The sequence below is a fragment of the Stenella coeruleoalba genome (assembly GCF_951394435.1).
Source record: "Stenella coeruleoalba genome assembly, chromosome: 3".
Lineage (NCBI taxonomy): Eukaryota > Metazoa > Chordata > Mammalia > Artiodactyla > Delphinidae > Stenella > Stenella coeruleoalba.
In genome coordinates, this window is record NC_137148.1 from 104,146,924 (window position 1) to 104,170,445 (window position 23,522).

General features: G+C 43.1%; 1 protein-coding gene across 3 annotated transcripts in view; it reads left to right on the forward strand.

Moving 5' to 3' along the window:
- GRAMD2B (GRAM domain containing 2B) overlaps positions 1-23,522 on the forward strand; it is a 66,840-nt gene that overhangs the window by 35,144 nt on the left and 8,174 nt on the right. The window contains exons 2-10 of one of the 3 annotated variants that reach the window (XM_079917405.1): positions 7,640-7,759; positions 10,420-10,539; positions 10,637-10,748; positions 12,797-12,863; positions 13,969-14,072; positions 18,335-18,430; positions 20,312-20,383; positions 20,498-20,578; positions 23,251-23,362. In XM_079917405.1, coding sequence (XP_079773531.1) covers positions 7,640-7,759; positions 10,420-10,539; positions 10,637-10,748; positions 12,797-12,863; positions 13,969-14,072; positions 18,335-18,430; positions 20,312-20,383; positions 20,498-20,578; positions 23,251-23,362 — 884 coding nt within the window. Of the gene's footprint in view, positions 1-7,639; positions 7,760-8,410; positions 8,452-10,419; positions 10,540-10,636; positions 10,749-12,796; positions 12,864-13,968; positions 14,073-18,334; positions 18,431-20,311; positions 20,384-20,497; positions 20,579-23,250; positions 23,363-23,522 lie in introns of those variants that run through there. The other 2 variants (XM_079917407.1, XM_079917406.1) reach the window with 2 other exon arrangements.

Here is a 23,522-nt window from a genome sequence, read left to right on the forward strand (position 1 = left end):
AGAGAGACCCTTTTCAGGAGGAATGATAGTTGACCCCATGTAAGAATTCTAATTCTGAAAAATTGTGAAATCTGAATCAAGTCATCATCAGACTAATCACGTCTAGGAAGTGAGGAATATTGGACTGTTGATAGGGATCGTCCAACCTGTTTTTTATTTATAGATTGTGGTGCAACAGTGTGTGGCAGTGTCTTGTTGAAACCAGCACTTCCTAGCTGGTAATAAAAATGCTGTTGCCTAGTTGGTAAAGTCAGGCTTGGTTGGTATAAGTGTGTCTATCTCACTGCTCTGAAATTCCTACTTAGAAGCTTTCAGGGCCCATAACTGGTGCTTACATTGGGTTGGAGATAGGAGAAGAAATAACCTGCCAAAGCCAAGTGAAGGTGGATCCCGTGTTCCCAGCATCTTCTGCTGCTTCTGTGCTTCCTTAAAACTGTCACTCATTTTTTTAAATAAATTTATTTATTTTACTTATTTATTTTTGGCTGCGTTGGGTCTTCGTTGCTGTGAGCGGGCTGTCTCTAGCTGTGGTGAGCGGGGTTACTCTTCGTTGCAGTGCACGGACTTCTCATTGCGTTGGCTTCTCTTGTTGTAGAGCACGGGCTCTAGGCGTGTGGGCTCAGTAGTTGTGGCTCACGGGCTCAGTAGTTGTGGTTCACGGGTTCTAGAGCGCAGGCTCAGTAGTTGTGGCTCATGGGCTTAGTTGCTCCGTGGCATGTGGGATCTTCCCGGACCAAGGCTCGAACCCATGTCCCCTACATTGGCAGGCGGATTCTTAACCACTGCGCCACCAGGGAAGCCCCCAAGCTGATTTATTTTCATGACTTAAGTGAGATCTGTTATTTCATCTCCCTTGTCAATGAGAGTTCAGCTTCACTGCCAGTAACTTTAAAGTTACTGAGAGGCCTTGCAAAAGTGGTCTGTTCCTTCTCCTATGCCCTCCTCACTCAAACACAGGTGAGCCTCTGCTCTTCGGATCCTAGCAGTTTCAGTTTGCTGCCAACAAGACCTCTGTGATAGGGGTGCTCCAGGAATCATCTCGCCTGTGTTGGTAATTAACTTGCTTGAGTTCCGTAGCATCTTTGAGTAAACAAAAACCTAAAGTTGAATCGGCCCATTGATGAATTTCACTTCTGTTTTGGATGCCGCAGAATTAATCCCACATCAGTCAACACTAATAAATGACCACACTGAGCAAAATGCTGAGCTGAGTGCTGTGGAAAAAAACAGAAGTTCCCTGCTTCTCGTAGTTGGATCATTAATTGATGAGGGGTCTAGTGAGTTACAGAGCCAGCAGCAGCAGAGCTGAGGTGATGGGATGGGAGGCTCTGTGGAGCTTGTGCCCGCTGGGGAGGGCTTTCCAGGGCAGAACCAGTGCTAGAGACCAGGAGCCAGTCTAGGGAAGAGAAAGGTGGAGACTCTGTACATCATCGGATGAATGGATAAAGAAGATGTGGCACATATATACAATGGAATATTACTCAACCATAAAAAGAAATGAAATTGAGTTATTTGTAGTGAGGTGGATGGACCTAGAGTCTGTCATACAGAGTGAAGTAAGTCAGAAAGAGAAAGACAAATACCGTATGCTAACACATATATATGGAATCTAAGGGGAAAAAAAGTGTCATGAAGAACCTAGGGGTAAGACGGGAATAAAGACACAGACCTACTAGAGAATGGACTTGATATGGGGAGGGGGAAGGGTAAGCTGTGACAAAGTGAGAGAGTGGCATGGACATATATATACACTACCAAACGTAAAATAGATAGCTAGTGGGAAGCAGCCGCATAGCACAGGGAGATCAGCTCGGTGCTTTGTGACCACCTAGAAGGGTGGGATAGGGAGGGTGGGAGGGAGGGAGACGCAAGAGAGAACAGATATGGGAACATATGTATATGTATAACTGATTCACTTTGTTATAAAGCAGAAACTAACACACCATTGTAAAGCAATTATACTCCAATAAAGATGTTTAAAAAAAAAAGTCATTTTAATCTGCACATACCTGAATGCTCTGTCATTGAAAGACATTGTGTGGGTGGGTTGACCTAGAGGCAGGCTCTGTAATCTTGTCAGTGCTAAGCTAGGGGCGCTGCATCAGGACCACCCACTTGGTGAGGGCTGAGTGCCCAGCACTGCACACAAGTGCCTGGCCAGGAAGGGCGGGGCAAGGAGGGGCTGAAATCCAGCCACTTCGCTTCCTCTGCTCCTTGGTGCTGGGCTCTTCCTGCCCAGAGCAAGAGGCACCATTTCTCTGCCAAGTCCTGTGTCAGTAGGGCTACATCCAGACGGCACCTTTTCATGAGTGCTTCTGGCCGGGCATGGCTCTTCCTGAGTCTTCAAGGGTGCTGTGCAGGACAGCTACCGTGCTGCCTCTAAGTCTGAATCTGACCCTGCAGAGCATAGAATTCTGTAAATATTTGAATGAATGCTGAGGTGGATTATTGAAGTTACACACACACTTCATCTCCCTACTTAAAGAAGGACTCGAGTGGATTTCTTTTTCTTTTTTTTTGTGGTTTATTGTATTTCAATTTACTTGACTAGTTTGTGGAAACTTGTTGAAGAGATTTTCTGATTTACTTTTTTTTAACCATTTTTTTCCCTTGAAGTATAATTTACAATGTTGTATTAGTTTCAGGTGTACAGCAAAGTGATTCAGATATATATATACACGTGCGTTTTCAGATTCTTTTCTGTTATAGGTTGTTATAAGATATTGAATATAGTTCCCTGTGCTATACAGTAGGTCCGTGTTGTTTATCTATATTATATATAGTAGTGTGAATCTGTTAATCCCAAACTCCTAATTTATCTCTACCACCCACCCCTCTGCTCCCAATGCTATTCCCTTTGGTAACCATAAGTTTATTTTCTGTCTGTGAGTCTGTTTCTGTTTTGTAAATAAGTTCACTTGAGTGGATTTCTTTTTCTTTTCTTTTTTTTTTTTTTTTTGGTTTATTGTTTTCAATTTACTTGACTGGTTTGTGGAAACTTTTTTTTTTGTTTTGAAAAACCTATTTACTTTTCCAAATATTATTCCAAATACATGCTTTACAGGCTACTATGGGTCAGAAACATTCTGTAGAAGAAATTATTTTGATAGACATTGGAAATAATTTTAATAGAAGAAAAAGCTCATATTTATCTAGATGTGGCTATGTTCCACAGGAAGATTTCGACGTCTAAGGTGCAAAGACAAAATGACTGTGGCTTTCCTTGCCACTCAGAATATTGACAATCTTCCCTTAGAGCCTACTCTTTTTTTTTTTAATATCAAAATCTAATAAGCCAAATTTATTCAAGAAAAGTTATATCCATTTTCCTTTAACCTTCTTAATCTACCAAGGACAGTAACTTATGTAAAAGCATGCCTGTTTTTTCCTTTAGAGCTTCTTTTTTCTTTTTTTAATTGGAGTATAATTGCTTTACAATGTTGTGTTAGTTTCTGCTGTACAATGAAGTGAATCAACCACATGCATACCTATATCCCCTCCCTCTTGCCCCCTCCCCCACACACCGCGTCCCACCCATCCAGGTCATCACAGAGCACCGAGCTGAGCTTCCTGTGCTTTATAGCATGTTCCCACTAGCTATCTATTTTATGCATGGTAGTGTATATATGTCAATCCTAATCTCCCAATTCGGCCCATCCTCACCTTCCCACCCTGTGTCCACATGTCCATTCTCTACATCTGCATCTCTATTCCTGCCCTGCAAATAGGTTCATCTGTACCATTTTTCTAGATTCCACATATACATGTTAATATACGATATTTGTTTTTCTCTTTCTGGCTTAGTTCACTCTGTATGACAGACTCTAGGTCCATCCACATCTCTACAAATGACCCAATTTCGTTCCTTTTTATGGCTAATATTCCATTGTATGTATGTGCCACATCTTCTCTATCCATTCATCTGTCTGTGGACATTTAGGTTATTTCCATGTCTTGGCTATTGTAAATAGTGCTGCAGTGAACATTGGGGTACATGTGTCTTTCTGAGTTATGGTTTTCTCAGGGTATATGCCCAGTAGGGGCATTGCTGTGTCATATGGTAGTTGTATTTTTAGTTTTTTAAGGAACCTCCATACTGTTCTCCATAGTGGCTGTATCAGTTTACATTCCCACCAATAGTGTAAGACGGTTCCCTTTTCTCCATACCCTCTCCAGCATTTGTTGTTTGTAGATTTTTGATGACGGCCATTCTGACTGGTGTGAGGTGATAACTCACTATAGTTTTGATATGCATTCCTCTAATAATTAGTGATATTGAGCATCCTTTCATGTGCCCCTTGGCCATCTGTATGTCCTCCTTGGAGAGATGTCTATTTAGGTCTTCTGCCCATTTTTTGATTGGGTTGTTTGTTTTTTTGATACTGAGCTCCATGAGCTGTTAGTATATTTTGGAGATTAATCATTTGTTGCTTCCTTTGCAATTATTTTCTCCCATTCTGAGGGTTGTCTTTTTTATGGTTTCCTTTGCTGTGCAAAAGCTTTTAAGTTTAATTAGGTCCCATTTGTTTATTTTGCTTTTATTTTCATTACTCTAGGAGGGGGGTAAAAAAAGATCTTGCTGTGGTTTATGTCAAAGACTGTTTTTCCTATGTTTTCCTCTAAGAGTTTTATAGTGTCTGGTCTTCGATTTAGGTCTTTAATCCATTTTGAGTTGTTTTTGTTTTTTGTGGTAAGCGGGCCTCTCACTGTTGTGGCCTCTCCCGTTGCGGAGCACAGGCTCCGGACACGCAGGCTCAGCGGCCATGGCTCACGGGCCCAGCCGCTCCGCAGCATGTGGGATCCTCCCGGACCGGGGCACGAACCCGTGTCCCCTGCTTCGGCAGGCGGACTCTCAACCACTGCGCCACCAGGGAATCCCCGAGTTTATTTTTGTGTATGGTGTTAGGTAGGTGTTAGGTGTTAGTTGGGTGTCAAGTAGACAGTATACTGACCTTTAGAAGTAGGGCTCCAATGGACAAGGGGGTGGAGGATTGTCAAGCATCAGAATGAATTCAACTTAAGAACAAACTGGCTCTGATCCCAGCCAACCCCAAAGTCTAGCCAGAGGCCCATTAGAAATAAATGCAAATTGTAGTATCACTTTTACAAGGTTGTGCCACTCTACACTGTTAAATCTAATCAATCCATGTTAAAGCTAAGCACACTCCCATTATTAGCTCAGTCCTCACCGTATCCCATTTCTGTGAAGGCTCCTATGGAAACTTTTTAAAGAGATTTTCTGATTTACTTTTTTTTATAACATTTTTTTTTCTTGAAGTATAGTTAATTTACAGTGTTGTGTTAGATTCAGGTGTACAGCAAAGTGATTCAGAGATATATCTATATATATACACACACATATATGTGTACTTTTTCAGATTCTTTTCCATTATGGGTTATTACAAGATACCGAACATAGTTTCCTGTGCTGTACAGTAGGTGCATGTTGTTTATTTTATGTATAGTAGTGTGAATCTGTTAATCCCAAACTCCTAATTTATCTCCACCACCCACCCCTCTGCCCCCACTGCCATCCCCTTTGGTAACTGTAAGTTTATTTTCTATGTCTGTGAGTCTGTTTCTGTTTTGTAAATAAGTTCACTTGAGTGGATTTCTTATGCTTTTGAAGAATAGGAGTAATGTGTGTGTCTTGGGGGAAAGAGGGAAAAGGCAGGGATGTGCTCAAAGGGCCCTTAACAGTTCTATAATTCTTGGAGTCCATAAATTAAATTAAATTCTCGGAGTCCATAAATTTGATATTAAAATAAATCTTCTAGGGCTTCCCTGGTGGCACAGTGGTTGAGAGTCCGCCATCCGATGCAGGGGACACGGGTTCGTGCCCGGTCTGGGAATATTCCACATGCCGCAGAGCGGCTGGGCCCGTGAGCCATGGCCACTGAGCCTGTGCGTCCAGAGCCTGTGCTCCACAACGGGAGAGGCCACAACAGTGAGAGGCCCGCGTACCACAAAAAAATATAAATAAATAAATAAATAAACAAAATAAATCTTCTATTTTAAACCAAAGCAATGTTTTCATTTTAATGTTTCAAGGCTTTCCATGTACCTTTTATCACATAATGCAATTCAGTTATGTACTGAGTCCTTTTAATGTACATAAGTGCTTTAAGTACTTTGAAAAGAACTGAAGAAATAGAAGGTTGGGCCTATGTCCTCAGATGTTAACCTACCTAGAAAAGGAGAAATGCAGAATGAGAGTATCAACCACTCGTAGGGATTATTACTTGGATACCTTGTCAGACATACCTGGTTTTGATTTTGACACGACAGTAGGACTCCCAGTGTGGGCTGGAATTTCCATGCGCTGTGAAAAGTGGTAAGCAAGCAACCACAGAGGTTCAAGTAACCAATAGCATTTCCTGCCTGCGAGGTTTTTTGCAGGTGAAGATACTAAATGGGTGGTAAGTTAGGATTAAAATTAGCTAAACTGTCACAGCAATGCTGTCTTCCTTTACACTCAGCCACCGTGGAGTTCTCATGGTCTAGAAGTATGTTTTGTGAGTCCTCTGCTGTGCAGGCTGACACCAAAGAAGGTCTGATCCATGCTACCACCTTGTGTTCTCCCTGGCCACATTCCTTCCTCTCCTTCCATGTTGAAATGGTTTCCCCTGATCCCGAGACTGAGGGAGCTCACCTGTGTCCACTGCACTGGCCGTCCTCCATCTGTTAATGGTTCAGCGTGCTGACCCTCTGACTTACTGTCTCCTCTACTCCCTTTTTCACCAAGGTCAGACCTAGTTTTCCAAAAGCCTACTGAGTGCGATTATATACCCACACTATCCTAGACCTCGTGGTCAGTATAAAAATCAATGAGATTCTTCTCCCCAGCCTGGGGCTCCCACACTGAAGAGCTAGTAAGAGGGCTCGGAGGATAGATGCGTGGCTGGGGGGTGGATGGATGCGAAGAAAGAAAATATGAGAATGGGCATGTACACAGAGGCCTCTTGGATGGGCAGACCTGAGTTTGAATCCCAACTCAGACAGGTACTAGTTCTGCAAACTCGGGCAAGAAATTCACTATGTGAGAGCCTCAAATTCCGAGTCTGTGAAATGGGAGTAATAATTCCCACCTAGCCTGGGTGGTGGTGCGGATTAGAGAGTGTAATTGCTGAGAGAAGCGCTTGGTGAAATTAGCAAGCACCCAAACCAGGACCTATATAGCTACAACAAAAGATGATAAGTGACGTAAGTGCAAACAGACGGGGTGGGAGCGCCCAGCAGAAAGGCTCACAGCTGGCAGGAGGCCGCACGTGAGCTCATGCACAGGTCAGGGGCCCTCCCAGCTTCTGGGTGATCTTCCACCTCCATGCTGGGCTGGGCAGAGCCAGGCAGCGCAGGGCCCACGGGCCGCATACCTGGGAGCCGGAAAGTCCCTGCAAAGTTGGACATTTACCTGCACATAAACCTGCACGTGTATCTGAAGCAGGCATGACCCAGAGCTCCACCCCCTGGGGCACCAGCTGAGGGGGTAGGATGGAGGGATGGAAAGGGCACTGCTGTCCTTGTTGACTTCAGCCAGTCCCGGGCATTGAAGATCATTCCACTCTCCAGAAAGCGAGGTCACGTCATCGTTTTTCCCTCCTCCCCACTCTGGATATCTAAGGTGAAGTGTTTTCTCCAGCTCAGAGGCTGAGAATGGTGTGGAGGAGAAAAAGAAGGTCTGCAGGTCGCCAGCAGCCCTGTCCCCTGCTCTGTCCAGCGAGACCGAGTCCGCAGACCCGAAGAGAATCATTTCCCTGCGGTGAGTCCTCACCTTGACTCTGTTCTTTTGGCCTTTCGGGGAGGAGGGGTTGCTGGGAGGAGCTGGTGTTTCTAGTTTTATGGTGATGGTTAACAGTGAAGATCTCCTACAAGCAGATGACACCCCTGAGAAAGAAGTGGGGTGTTTTTCCTTGATATCCAGGCACTGGCACCTGCCTTCCTTTCTCAGCTCTTCCCGCCAGCCTCTCTTCTCCTTCCCACTGCAGCCTTCTGCAGAATTTCTGCCCCTTTCTGAAAGCACTGATTTTGCTACATGATAAAGCCGGGGTGGGCCCCTCTCTGGCATGGAGTTAGAAGCACCCGGAAAGGCTGCCAGGGTTGCTGCTGAGGCCACCCAGGTTGGATTGTCTGCTCGGCCTGTGGGTGTGCACACCTGCTGTCTCACTTTCCTGGCAGCCACGGAAAAGCGCGGAGGGAAACCTGCCTGGGATCCCCGGGCGGGGTGTGCACATCTCCCTGGGCTGCCCATTTCCTGGGGCCGGTGCTGGAAGCCGGGCTCAGTTTGGTCGTGGGGCTGTGAGGGGACAGGCGGTTTGAGATGTGGAGCTCTGGTCCCTGTCACTCTCAGGGGCACCAATTATGTGCTTGCTTTCACTTGGAAGGAAGAAGGAGGAACTTCAAGTTGCTTTTGTTCCCTTAAAAGAGAATGATTAAGCCAGCGATCAATTACAGGTAACTGTGGCCATTTATCCACACCAAGTGGAGGAGTAATAGCTCTCCTCCCCATATTAGAACTGTCAGAACTCCTACCTTCTACGTCTTTTGTCCTCTGCTAAAGGATGGTTAAATAACTCCTGCTTTTCCCTTCCTTCCTGGCTACCCGGCCCACGGCTTCTCTGCAAATCTATACCTCACTCAGGACCAAGCCTAAGTCTTCACTCTGCCCCCAGATTTTTCTATTCTGACTATCACTCCCAATTCTGTCTCCATCTTTTCTGCATGACTGTTTTGATGCATCTTTTTTTTTTTTTTTTTTTTTTTGCGGTACGCGGGCCTCTCACTGTTGTGGTCTCTCCCGTTGCGGAGCACAGGCTCCGGATGCACAGGCCCAGCGGCCATGGCTCACAGGCCCAGCCGCTCCGCGGCATGTGAGATCTTCCCAGACCGGGGCACGAACCCGCGTCCCCTGCATCGGCAGGCGGACTCTCAACCACTGCGCCACCAGGGAAGCCCCAATTCTGAATTTTTGAATAAAAATGTTTTGCACTAGGTTTCAGGTCCTGCTCATAGTCATCTGTATGAAGTGAGACTAACACAGTTGAAAAGATACAAAGAAATAATGCATGTGAATAAGCATGCCTCCCACCCCTACCTCAGAGCCAGTGCTGTGCAGACAAGCCCTTCTACTTGTGTCTCTTGAAATCATCAAGGGTACAGCTGCCCTTTTGTCACGTTTGCTTACAGTCCATTGTTCTTCAAAAGGTCTGATCATTGCCTTGACAGTACCATTAACATTTATTAATTTGAATCAGTAGAGGTGATAAATTCAAATTAGTGGCTAGTATAAATAATAGGTAATTTGACATTTGTAAAAACAATTTTATTTTCAAGTAGAGTACAAATGTCTACTCATAGTTTTTTTTAAAAAGTAATTCCTAGAATTCTAAAGAAATTTATATCTGTGAATTGGTTCAGTGGCCAGTAACTGAATCCAAATCTCTGTGCCTTGAATTGATGAGAGATATTTTGCCTCTGGTTTGAGCACTGTGGACTCAAAACTGTTGGGGGCAGCAGAGGCCTGGGACATCACATAGTCAGTCTCTTCACAGCTGAGAAAGCCGGAGTCCAAAGTCCCTCTAACTTCATTTCTGTCCCTCTGTCACACCCATATGCCACCCAAATTGCTTAAGAGTCTTCTTAAATTCACTTTGAACCAAACATTATTTTAACTGAGCCTCATGCTATAGAATCCTATCGTGGAATCATGAATTTCATGTGCCATTTTTTCCCCCCAATAAACAGAAAAAAATCTACATAATTGTATCACAAAATTTTTCCATGTGTATACCTCTAAAAATCATGCATGCATTCCACTTTGAAATGGCTGGGTTTCGCTGTAAGGTAAAAGATGCAAATTCTACTCAAAGGAAGAGCCAGGACTAGAATCACCTTGGAAAGAAATACGGGAGCTCTGACCTCTGCCCTTATGAGAACAAAGGAAGGACTTCCAAACATGTTCTTTTTTTGTCCTGATTTTACTTCTGTTTTCCCACTCTGGGATGTTCTGTCTCTCTTTCCCCCATACCCAATTCCTGCTCATCCTGTTAGGCCCAGTGTATTAAACCCTCACTGACCTGCTGGTCTCTTCTCTTACCTCCTGTTGGACTTAACTGTCTCTATACCACCTCCTAACGCCTATGATATGTATTGTTTTGATGCTACATCATGTACTGCCTTGTTAAAAAGATGCTTGATATGCGCACAGGTTCCTTAAGGGTAAGGAGTGTCTTATGCGCCCCGAGGCATTTAACATGACGCCTCTCTCAATTGACACTTGTTAAGTATTCACAGAATTCTGGATTGAACTATAGCTGCAGTTTCAATAATCAGCCTCCAGTACTCCTCCTTATACTGCTTAAAATACTTTTGAGATGATATAATTACTTTCACAGCTCAATCGATACTTCTCCCTTCCAAAAGGTACGGTTTCTTCAGTTTGGGATCCCGCCTGCTGGAATCACCCCGTCCCCCACACCGTGTCCTTAGAGTCCTGAGGGATTATCGATGTCTAGAAGAGAAAAATCAATGTCGGGCTTTCTTGTGAGCTGGTATAATAATCAAGATGTATTACACTGTATACAATTAATGGTAGCGTAAAAAATTCATCTTACGGACTTCTTGGATTTTCTTTCCTCAGGTCGAAATCCAGTTTTGATGGTGCCTCTTTAGCAAGTGAGAAGAATGACTGTAAAACAGAAAGCAAGAATGACTCTAAGATTGAAAGGAAAAAGGCCTCAACTTCCAGCCAGGTAATTTGGGAATGAAATGTGTATTGTCTCAGAGGGTGACAGAAGCATTGAAGCCAATGGGAAGAGGGGACGCAAGGGTCAGGACTAAGGTAGGCACAGATTTTAGAGAATCAGGAAGAAAGGACCGGCTGCAGTTCCCTCGGGCGAGCTTTCATCAACATTATATTTCACAGCTGACCATGCGGCACATGCAGAGGGGCAGTGAGTACTGAGAGTCCTGTGCTTGTCTAATAATTAGCGGAGACCAGGAGAGGTGTGACGTCCTTGCACTACAATTAAAGAGTGTGATAAGGCACCTGTGTGAATAGAAGGCTTCCCAACTGCACACAGAGGAGGAAAACCTGGGAACAGGGTCATGATTCTTCTTTGGAAGCAATTTGGGGTCTGCTTCAAAATACACCCAGATGGGTAACAAAGCCCAGTTCTGTGTCATAGAGTATGACATACTTACTGGGGCCAACAGTTTGGGGCTTTTTGACACTTCACTCCTAAAATACTTGAATATGTATCTCCTAAGAACTAGAACAAGAAACTGTTGGCTCACCCAAGAAATTTAACTAAATAGTAAATATACAAAAATATTACTAATATAAAATCCATTTTCGATTTCCACAATTGTCCCAGTAGTGAATGTCCTTTATAAAGACTTTTTGCTCCCCCTCTCTAGAATCCAGTTGAACCATGCATTGCATTTATTTGTCATGTCACCTTTAATTTAGATCAGTCCCTACCTTTTTTTAAATTTTATTTTTATTAATTTCACATTTTTGAAGACTCCATGGCCCAGGATATTTTTAAATCAAGCATGCAACCAATGCTCACTGTAGCCATTAAAAAGAAGATCTCGGCAAAGCCCTGATAGAACACCTAGCTTTAATCAAGGAAACTTTCTGGATGCAAGATGTACTCCAAGGAAGCAGCATGAGCTAACCTACTTTATGTGAGGTGTTCATCTATAAACGAGTTGACTTGAGGGGACCATCTGTCATACGCATGACCTGTCTGAAGCTCCTCTTTATGGCAATAGTAGGGCCGTTTCTGCCACTGAGACTACCCCTACTTTGGATAATGCATCATCAAGGGCCAACGTGTGGTATCTCTCTGTTCCGCTCATAAGACTCTGCCTGCTAGGATGCTTTTGAAGAAAAGTGGTCCTGTGGATGGAGGACCCAGCTCTACCTCTTAGTAGCTGTGTGGAGCCAGTTAAGTCGCTCATAATCCCTGAGGCACAGGGTCCTGAACTGACATCAGTTCCCAGGTTACTGTGGGGCTGGGGGTGGTGTTTTGTGAAAGCATTTTACAAACTGTAAATTGCCGTCTATACATTGTTGTCACAAGTGGAAACAGATGAAAATGAAGTGATTTGCAGCATTTCAGACTCTTGGGCCTTCTACCTCCCTGGAGAGTTAAGTCTTTTGTGTGAAATCCTACTTGTCACCTCCCCCTGACACTGGTTAAGGGAACACCTTCACAACAGTAACAGTCACAGTGACAAACCAGAGACGTATTACCCCATTTAAGCCTTACGGCATCCCTCTGAGGCAGCTACTGGCACAGAAGAGAAAACTGGCCCAGAGAGGTTAAGTAACTAGGCCAGGATCACGTGCCACAGAAGAGGTGCAGCTAAAACTTAAACTCAGGGTAATCTGATACAGGGCTTTTAACCGCTACCCTCTTCTGAGAGTACTCGCTGGGACCTTTAGTGCCCTGGGATCCACTACCTGGTGAGATTTTATCTCATTTCTTATTAGGGACATCCTTGTCCAGCCACTTCTGCAGAAGGCTGACCACCAGCTACTTCACGATTATAGATATATATATGTCCAGTCAGCAAGTCACTAATCTTGTTGGAAAATGAAACCTCTGTGCCCTGCCTTCCACTGTTTTTCACTGAAGGGTTGGGTTGGGGACTATGATCAGGGAGAATGAACTCCTAAGATTCTCTGTTAAGGGTGGGGAGATTTGTTACATAATTTAGATTGAAGTTAAAATTCGTGATGTTTGAGAAGAACAAGAGCGGATATGCCTGTGTTTTGTCGTCCTTGTAGGACAAGGCAAACATGCACTTCCACAAGCTGTTTCTGGATGTCCCCACTGAGGAACCCCTGAGGCAAAGTAAGTTCTGACTTGGTTGACTTTGAAAAGATGCTAATTGGTTTGGGGGAAGAAAGAGTCTGGGGACTGAATCACCAAGGGGAATAGGTTTCTGAAAGTCATGATGTAACAATAACACCGACCTCACTCAGCTTTCACCCAGCACCTTGAAAGATGAGGGAGTAGAATGGGAAAGTGACCTCCTCCACGTGATATGGAACCATCCAAGGGGATTCCAGAATGTCCTCGCCTTGCATACTCACTGCTGAAATGTGTTGTGATTGGATCGTGCTGAGATTTAAGATAATAAGACCAGAGTAAGAGAGGCCACTAGAAGAAGACAACACAGACCTAGGTGGACAGACATGTCAACCCCTGTGCAGGGCTCAGTGGTCACACCTAAACACCTGGCCCAGCACGATGTTCAGCACCTGCTCCACTCCGCTGAGCGCATCTGGGGCCCAGGGTTCCATTCCAGCTTCCCTCAGTACACAAATGCTTAGGCAGCATGCTGGCTTCCTCCCGCCATCTCCAAACAGGAAGGTGTGGGTCATGTGCTCTCCCCACAATGAGACCATCTATTTCAAAAGGAGTCATTAGTGACCATACCAGGGTAGAAAGGGCAGCAGTGCCAACATTAGCACAAGGATGACACACCGTCCCCACACCTTCCCAAAGAGAGGAGTTTTTTTTTTTTTTTTCCCGGTACGCGGGCCTCTCACTGTTGTGGCCTCTCCCGTTGCGGAGCGCAGGCTCCGGATGCGCAGGCTCAGCGGCCATGGCTCACGGGCCCAGCCGCTCCGCGGCATGTGGCATCTTCCTGGACCGGGGCACGAACCCGTGTCCCCTGCATTGGCAGGCGGACTCTCAACCACTGAGCCACCAGGGAAGCCCCTTGCCTTTCCATTTTGATGTTTATACTGAAGTTTGTAAGACTTGGAATTAAAAAACAAACTCTCATCTCCATAGCTTTATTCCACTAAAGATGACTGAAAAAGAGGTGAGAGATCTTTTGAGCGTGTGAGTGTGTTATCTCTGCGCATCTCTGAGTCACCAACATATATACACAATTTTCATTTTAAATGGAAATTCTAACATGATGTTATACCTGTATATATTTTCCCAGGTTTTACCTGTGCTCTACAGAAAGAAATACTATACCAGGGGAAGCTCTTTGTATCAGAAAACTGGATTTGTTTTCATTCCAAGGTCTTTGGAAAAGACACTAAGGTTGGTATAATTTTTCAGAAAGAAAGCTAATCCTGCATTTCCTTATATATTGTGACTATTAATTGTTTTAAATGTAGCAAGTCTATAAATATTTGTGTCATTATTATTCCTTTAGACCAAGTTTCCTTTACTATAGTTCCAAATACTACAGGTTCTAAATGCCTCTAGATAACCCAAACTTCCCTTTTTCCCTAAACAGCACTCTCTCATTCATTTCCTTATATATATATATATATATATATCTCCCACAATCCTACCTTAAATCCTTTTTACCAAGATGTCACCAGTACACTCTTAAAGTTTTTCATATGGAGAATGTGTCATAATTTGTTTCAAAGACATACGTTAAACCCAAAACAATTCTTTAAAGAAATCTGAATTTTACACCATATTCACAGTTACCATCAGAGATATCTAGGCAAACAGGCCTATACATAAGATACTCACTAGAGCTCACTCTGTCACCAGCACAAAATGAGCAAGATTTGGAGCATTTTAGGCCTGGTCTGGGGGAGTCACATACCCTCAGTCCCCGGTGAACACGGACATCTTTTCCTTCTCACTAAACACAGATTTGGGGGAGCAGAGGCCCACGATACCTGAGCCTTTAAGGAGGATAGCCTGAAGAAGTTGGCAGTTTTCCCAGGGCACCGCCTTCTAAAACGAGGCCCTTGGGACTTTGGCACGAGAAAAGAAAAACTAATTCCGCCCCACTGACATTCTTTCCCTTTGAGCTGTGATGTCACATCACACAGTTCAGTCAGGCCACCAGAACAAAGTGGCAGAGAAACACCTGGGGTTTGCGTGACCTCAGTGAGTTTTTGTTTGTTTGTTTGCGGTACGCGGGCCTCTCACTGTTGCGGCCTCCCCCGTCACGGAGCACAGGCTCCGGACGCGCATGCTCAGCGGCCATGGCTCACGGGCCCAGCCGCTCCGCGGCATGTGGGATCTTCCCGGACTAGAGCACGAACCCGTGTCCCCTGCATCGGCAGGCGGACTCTCAACCACTGCGCCACCAGGGAAGCCCTCAGTAAGATTTTAATCATTCTGATTCGTGATTATGAATAAGCAGCTTTTATACTCTTGAAGTTGCTGATTAAAAACTCCTTGTTTTGACTGGTAGATATATTTTATTTAAATATTCTCCCTAAAGCCACTGGCAGTCTTATAAATAAAGACCACTTAACAAATATAATGGAAATTCTTTATTTTGGTTTTGAGTCAGCAGACTAACATCAAACATGTAATTTTTATTGTACAGAGTTATGTTTAGATAAACATAGTTTAGATTCACAGTATTATTTGAATCAGTATAATGCAAAGCAATATTGAATAGTATTGCACCATATTTCTAGATTTCTGGATTATAAGCAGTTGTTCATGAAGTGGGGAAGGGAACTGGGTATTACTGATCTCCAATTCCATGGGATAAAGACAATTCTCAGGAATAGAGAGAGCCAACACCTCTGACCAAAGCAGCAGGGGTTGAAAACAGTAGTGAACAAAGAATTAGCCTTGGGCTTCCCTGGTGGCACAGTGGTTAAGAATCCGCCTGCCAATGCAGGGGACATGGGTTCGAGCCCTGGACCAGGAAGATCCCACATGCCGTGGAGCAACTAAGCCCGTGCGCCACAACTACTGAGCCTGAGCTCTAGAGCCCGCAAGCCACATCTACTGAGCCCGTGTGCTGCAACTACTGAAGCCCGCATGCCTACAGCCCATGCTCTGCAACAAGAGAAGCCACGACAATGAGAAGCCCGCGCACCGCAACAAAGAGTAGCCCACACTCACCGCAACTACAGAAAGCCCACACGCAGCAACGAAGACCCAACACAGCCAAAAAATAAATAAATAATTTTTTTAAAAAATTAGCCTTTGTTAAAGGATGGGGAATTCACAAAGCCAGTAAGTGATTTCAAGCTAATATGATTCTAGCAATGGTTTCAAAATCCTATCTCTACCTAAGAAAGAACTGACCAAAAAAAGCTAAAAGGAGTGACCTGGTTTTTTAAAGACAAGGACATGTGGGATTGCTTTTGCATGTGCTGTCTCTAATCTAAGAGACAAGAGGGGGTGGGAAGATAAGAACCATGATAGTGACTTGCACATTCCTTACCCACTGAGGATGGTGTCAAGGAGATGTGGGCTTCAGCTCTGAGGCAGAATTTGCTCACTGCCAACAGATCTTGGTCCAACATGATCCAATGTGAACTAAAAACAAGCAAGCAATCTGCTCTAGGAAGGGGAATTTTCTAAGCACCCTAAAGTGTAACTTTAATCAGAACCTTTTCCTCAGCCTGTTTGTATTTTTATTTTATTTTTTTATTTTATTTTTTTTTTTGCGGTACGCGGGCCTCCCACTGCTGTGGCCTCTCCCGTTGTGAGGCACAGGCTCCGGACGTGCAGGCTCAGCAGCCATGGCTCATGGGCCCAGCTGCTCCACGGCATGTGGGATCTTCCCGGACCGGGGCACGAACCCGTGTCCCTTGCGTCAGCAGGCGGACTCCCAACCACTGCGCCACCAGGGAAGCCCTGTTTGTATTTTTAGATGCTAGTAAAATTAAAGGCATGTATCACATTGCATCTAGGCTCAAACAGAGAAGTGATTCATGCTTTATTTCTCAAATGTTATCTAGTTGTCACTTATACTCATGAAGCAATTGAGAGAAACTCCTTCTTAAGGGTGTTCCATGCCTTACATTCTGCAAAAATCCAAATTTATAGCCCCTTATCACTGTGTGTGTGTGTTGCTGCTGAGAAACGAAATTAGGCTCATTTTTATATCATCATCTGTCTTGGAAGATCTTACATTCTTTTCCCCAAGGTAATCCCAATTTATCACTTCTGAATTATCTCCCCAACTTAAAAAGTTTCGTGGGTAGAGTTCTTTGGCAAAATAGTTTTTTTTCTTTAGTGTTTAATTTAGATTAGCCCCTCATTCTTTTTTTTTTTTAATTTAATTTATTTATTTTTGCTGTGTTGTAGCCCCTCATTCTTCATAGTCTTCCCATCAGGAACCTGGAGGGGCAGTAGAACAACTCCATCTCATAAACCTAATATGAACGCAAACGTTCTAAATTAAAATGTAAGAAAATTGAAAGCTTAGTTTTGGTCCTTCAAGCTGGCAGTACTAACATAAACCCCTCCTCTTCCCACTGACCTTGTTGATCTCTTTCAGAATATGTGAAGCATTTTTACAAAATGTATGTTCATGTGAGTGTGTGCACCTGTGGAGGGATTCAGGCCCTTTTCTTTTTACCAGGAGTGGGGGTGACTCTCTTTTCAGGGATCAAAGTGATGTGATCCATTTTTCTTTGAGATCAAACCTGGTTGAAGGGCTATAACATAAAAATATCAGGAACATCTACTATTCTTCGCAGCATCTGGTACATTCTTGCAGTACCTTGTATGAAAAAGAATCCCTATTTTGGATCAGATTGGTTCAAATTCTATCTTTGTAACTTATTTATGACCTTGAGAAAGTTATATACCTCTCTAAACAAACATCCTTATCTCTTAGAATGTCTACACTATAGGACTGTCATATTTAAATGAAATTATCATCTGGTAAATAGGTATTGATAATGGTAGCTGCTGTAATTGTCATTGTTGTTATTCTTTATTGTTTGAGACAGAAAAGAACTTAAGGGTGATTGTATTTCACCCATCCTCTTTTTTATGAGACAGATGAGGAAATGAATGACATTTTTATTGAGTGCTAGGCATTTTCCATCTATTATCTCATTTAATCCACAGAAAATCCTGGGAAATAGGTAAGACTGTCTCTATTTTATAAGTCAGGAAACCAAGGCCAAGAAAGGATACCTTACAAGGTTGAATAAGTCATGTGGATAGTAATAGAACTGAGAATTCAGGCCCCAGACTCCCTGTTCAAAAATGGGCCTACTATATACCAGTGCTTTTCAGCCTTTTTCCCTAAGGACAGAAAAGAGGAGGGTGTGTAGAGATGAGCTCAAAGTAGATGACCACAAGCATGTAACTTCTTAAGAGCCTGGGGATTACCTTTAAAATGGCTGTACATTTTGCATTCTATTCGCATGTCCCAGGTTTCCCACCAAACCCTTCTGTAGACTTGATGATCCAGACGACCTCGGTGACACTCTTCTAAGATTCACTTTTCTTCATGGAGGCTGGAGAGCTTGCTGCTGGTTTTATCTTTTTTTATTTTTCCTTTAACATGAAGATTTGGAGTGCTGCTCTGTGAAGCCTGAACCCATGTTAACTCAGTGATTCTGTTTCAGATCTCTATTCCGGCTTTCTCGGTAACCCTGATAAAGAAAACCAAAACTGCCCTTCTGGTGCCAAATGCCCTGATTATAGCGACAGTCACAGACAGGGTGAGTACGCAGCAGGTGCGGGCACCCTGCTTTGTCCTACTCTGGGTTTCATTGCCTTAGGGGCTTCTTGCGGAGGACCAAGACCCTGAACCATAATACCATGAATCAGGAGTTACTCTGTAAGACGAATTTTTGAAATCACAGCCTTTAGACATTTGTGTAGTGTTGTTTCCCCTGACAAGGTGATTTATTCTAATGTAATAGTTGCCAATTTTGAATTTCCTGCTGACTTCATTATACTTACTTGACCAAAGTCAAAAAAGTAAAATTCTTTCCCAACTTCCTTTTCCCTAACATCTATGAGGTCAGGTCAGGCTACAGGGATATATTTCATTTCTTTATTATTATTTAAAACGCCACCATCACCACCACCTTATTCACAGGGTGCGGCAGGGCAATATGAGGAGTCCCTGGGGCGGGGTTGACCAGCCTCCCCATAACCTCCATTGGGTGCCTCCCCAGAGCCAACCTAAAGACGTAAAACTTGGGCTTGCTATTCAAGTTCAGCTTGAGGACCAGTTCCTAGGCCCTCTTTGCCTCCAGGTTGCCTTAACTACCCCTCTTCAGTACAGAAGTTCTGGAGCTGTCATTGACTGTTGGGCTACCCCAGACATGGGCAACCTGAAATATTTGCATGGAGAGCGATGTGTGTTTCACCTTGGCAAGAGAGAGAGAGTAGAATGGTTTGGTTACTCATGTTTCACTTGAAATTCTTTTTTAATATTTTACCTACTATTTTTATGAAAGCATAAAAGCTACAATTCATTTCTAATCATACTGAATAACTTAAAGGGGGAAGGAGAAAGAAGGAAAGATTAAAAGAGGCTATTCTGATGAGCTAGGAAATATGTTAATATGTTTCTAGATTATTATTATTTTTTAATACGAATGGCTAACAAGCATCAGGTACTTCTTGCCAGGCGTACACAAAATGCTTTCCTTATATTTACACGTTTATTCCACACTACCATACTGTAAGGGATGGGGATTGTTAAGAAAACTGAAACTAAGAGTTTGCCCAGTGTCACCCACTTGGTAGGTAACAGAGCCAAAATTTGCAACCCGGTCTGTCTAATGCCAGAACCCGTAATGTTAACTACTTTGGAATACAGTATTTGCTCGGGAAGTGTATCGGTTTCTCTCATGGGAATGCAGGAGAGGGTAATCACAAACTTTGGAAAGGGGGTGTGAAAAGATGCTGTGGCTCAAATAGATGGAAAAAGTGTGAACTTTTTTATTTCTCTACGTGTGGTTTATGGTAAAATCATTTTTCCTTGTGTTATTTGTCTCCAAATTACTTGTCTAGCTCTGACTTCTTTCCCATAACTTATTTATAAGCATTCACCAGAAAATCTCCATATTTGTACAAGAAAGAATCTGGAAGTGGCTTGAAAAAGAATGAGCCTTTTAGAGTGGCTGGGACATTTTCAATGGAAATCTAGGTCAGAGCAGAGAAAGCAGACCCTTGGGAATTGTTAAATACCTTCTAAAAGGGGGGCGGGGAAGGGAGGGAGAGGCTTAAAAGAGGACCTGGCGAATACAACTGGCCTTTCTTTACTATCCAGGTCTTTTCCATCCATGCTTGTTTGGGGCACCTATGTCAGAGCACCGGAGATTTCATTTTGCTCTGCATTGCTGTATTATTTAAGTTGGGTTTGAGAGTTCTGTTGCTATTGTGGGAGAATATATTCACTTTATTCCAGGAATGGAATAAAAACTGAACATGTGGCTGAGTGGAATGAGAATATAGACTTGGTATAGAATATAGTCTATGGTGTTTGAAAATGAAAAAATATACAGATAAATTTTTTAACTCTGAACACTCACTTCTAGTCGAGCAGTATCTGTTAATAATTAAATAATTATTATTTTGTCTTTCAGTACATATTTGTCTCCTTACTCTCCAGAGATTCAACTTACAAACTACTGAAGTCTGTGTGTGGACACTTAGAAGTGAGTACAACCTCTCTGAGCCTCAACTGCTGTCTCTCTTCTGTATTTCTTATGGTTTTGTAGTTGATCTGGTTCTTTCATTTTGTAAAACTAATTTTGTTTCGATAATTTCAGAATACAAGTACCGGCAACAGTCCCAATCCATCTTCTCTTGAAAACAGCTTCCAGGCAGACCGCCCTTCATCTCTGCCTCTGGTGAGTTGCCTACATAACTATCTAAATGCAAAAGAAAGTGAGTAGGTCCCACAATTACACTTCTCCTTACACCATGACCAGGGTGCGGGAGGAAATTAGGACCACGGTATTGGAGGCAAAGTTGAAGAAACAGGGCATTTCTGTCCTGAAGAAGAGGGGACCATAGGAGGTCATCAACTTTTTCAGGTAATTAAAGAGTCATCCTGGAAAAGAAAAGAAACATGATAGTGCACTGTTTTAGCCAGTTACTGGTCCATGGAGGTATTCAGCAAATCTTGCTCTGTTTGTCTGTCAGCGTTGTTTTAGAGAGATTCACCAGTCTATTTAGGTAGGGCATGATTCATCCCACAAGTCGTTGAATGCCTTCTATGTTCAAGGCACCATGCTAGTGTACCCATAAGGACACCAGGAAATATCAAAACTAGTTCTTGCCTTCAAAGTCTTTACAGCTTAGTAGAGAAGCTGAGGGATACCCAGAAATAACTGTAAAAGAAGAAAGCTGTAATGCCCAAGAGGTAGAGATTCTTTGATTCCCTTAGACTTTCTGACTACAGAGTAAATCTCGAATGGGAAGTAGCTCCCCCGATTTGTACAAGATTTATACCTGAGATGGTATCATGCAAGCCCAAGAGAGTCCTAGCCGTGTTGTTCAAATGGTTGTTCCCAAATTGATAATCGTTAAATGTTTTAATACCTTTGGTGAAGCAGTATGAGCCCAGAGTTTCAACATCTACAATTTTTTTTTTTAACTTTATTTATTTTTGGCCGCGTTGGGTCTTCGTCGCTGCGCACAGGCCTTGTCTAGTTGCGGTGAGTGGGGGCTACTCTTCGTTGCGGTGCGTGGGCTCCTCATTGTGGTGGCTTCTCTTGTTGCGGAGCACGGGCTCTAGGCGCACAGGCTTCAGTAGTTGTGGTGCACTGGCTTAGTTGCTCCGTGGCATGTGGGATCTTCCCGGACCAGGGCTCGAACCCGTGTCCCCCGCATTGGCAGGTGGATTCCTAACCACTGTGCCACCAGGGAAGCCCTACAAATCTTTTTTTTTTTGAGAGCTGTTAAAAAGTATAGGGATTGAAAACGTGTTCACACAAAAACTTAAACCAGAATGTTCATAGCTGCATTATACATCATAGCCAAAAAGTGGAAGCAACCCTGATAGCCATCAGCTGATAAATGGATAAATGTAATATATCCATACAGGGAAATATTATTTGACCATAAAAATGAAGAACTACTGATACATAATACAACATGGACGAACCTTGAACACATTATGCTTAGTGGAGGAAGGCAGACGCAAAAGGCCACATGTTGCATGATTCCATGTATATGAAATGTCCAGAACAGACAAATCCATATGGGCAGAAAATGCATTCGTGGTTGCCAAGGGACGGGATTGGGAGTGAATGCTAACGGGCAAAGGGCTTCTTTCTGGGGGGAGATGGACGTATTGTGAAATAAGACAGTGGTGATGGTTGTACGACAATGTAATTATTCTAAAACCCACTACATTTGTATACTTAAACTGGTGAGTTTTATCTCAATTTTTTGAAAAAAAAATCTACCTTAAAAAATAGTGAGAAACAGTACAAAATAGAATGAAACACTTATGATTTGGAATCCCTCAAACATGGTTTCGAATCTGGGTTCCACCCAGCTGAGCTATGCCATGGGGCAAGCTCTTTAACTGCTCTGACTCAGCTTCCTCACCCAGTAAAATGCCAGGCTCCTGACGTGGCTGTGGAGATCAGGCGCAGTCATGTGTGTTTGGAGCTTTGCATACTGCCTGATCTGTAGTAGGTGTTCAATTAATTATTAAATTGAGGAGACTTGAATTTTAAAATTTTCCTTCCCCTATAAATTCTTGCATGACGTTGAAATGACTATTGAAATGATCAAGAGACAGCTAGTTGAAAGTGAAAGGTTGGTAATTTGCTTACAAGATATGTCTCCTCTTCTTCACTTGGCAGCTAAATAAATTGTGAAAAGCTCGCCGAATTGTGCCTTCACCGCGACATTTTAGTGACGCGTCTCGTCTCTTCATTTCCTAAGCACTTTGGGGAACAAGTGGGATACACAGTAAAAACATCCTGCTTTTTCCCCGACTCCTCACTCCTCTCTCACCCTTTTGTCATTTAGAAGTAATGTTACTGACCCTGTTTTGATTTGTTCGAGGGAAGAAAAAAGCTAAAACTTTCCTTCCGGTGTCTAATTTGCTAAAGCCATTTTCCCTTTTCTATTTCCAATATCTTTTTAAAACTATAATTTGAGAAAACCTTTCTCTGCATTTAGAACATGCATCTAGAACTTTCTAGCTACTTACTTGCCTTGTGTATGTCTGTTTTGGTCATGTTTTCTCATTACAAAATGCTAATGAGACTTCTCTAGCTTTACCCTAGAAGCTTTTCAAACAACAGCATCCCAGTTTTTTTCCTAGACATTTGTTATTTCAAACGAGTTGGCCACTGTTTGTTAACAGAATTCTAACTGCCCAAAAAAATCAGTAACCAGATACTCCGTGATCTGTTGAGGAAACCCAGTAGTATGGGGTAATCCTTCCTTCTTTTCCATTTTTTATAGGTCAGGCCTAAGTGAAAGGCCTGGAGGTTACAAAGTTCTGTCTGTTGAATAAAGGAAAATGGGCCTCTCTCTTCATTTCATTATTTCCCCTCAGGATTTCAACGACGAATTCTCAGATCTGGATGGAGTGGTACGGCAAAGAAGGCAAGACATGGAAGGATACAGCAGTTCTGGATCCCAGACTCCTGAATCTGAGAACTCTCGAGGTCTGGGAGATTTCTGTATCTTTACTGAAATTTAATTCTCCACAAAACATCCTTAGCTCAACCAAAAGCCAAAAACCACCAAAAAACAACACACCTTCTGAGCTAACAATTAGGAAGGGACTCTAAACAAAGGGTAGTTTGAAAGTTCAAGGAAAAGGAG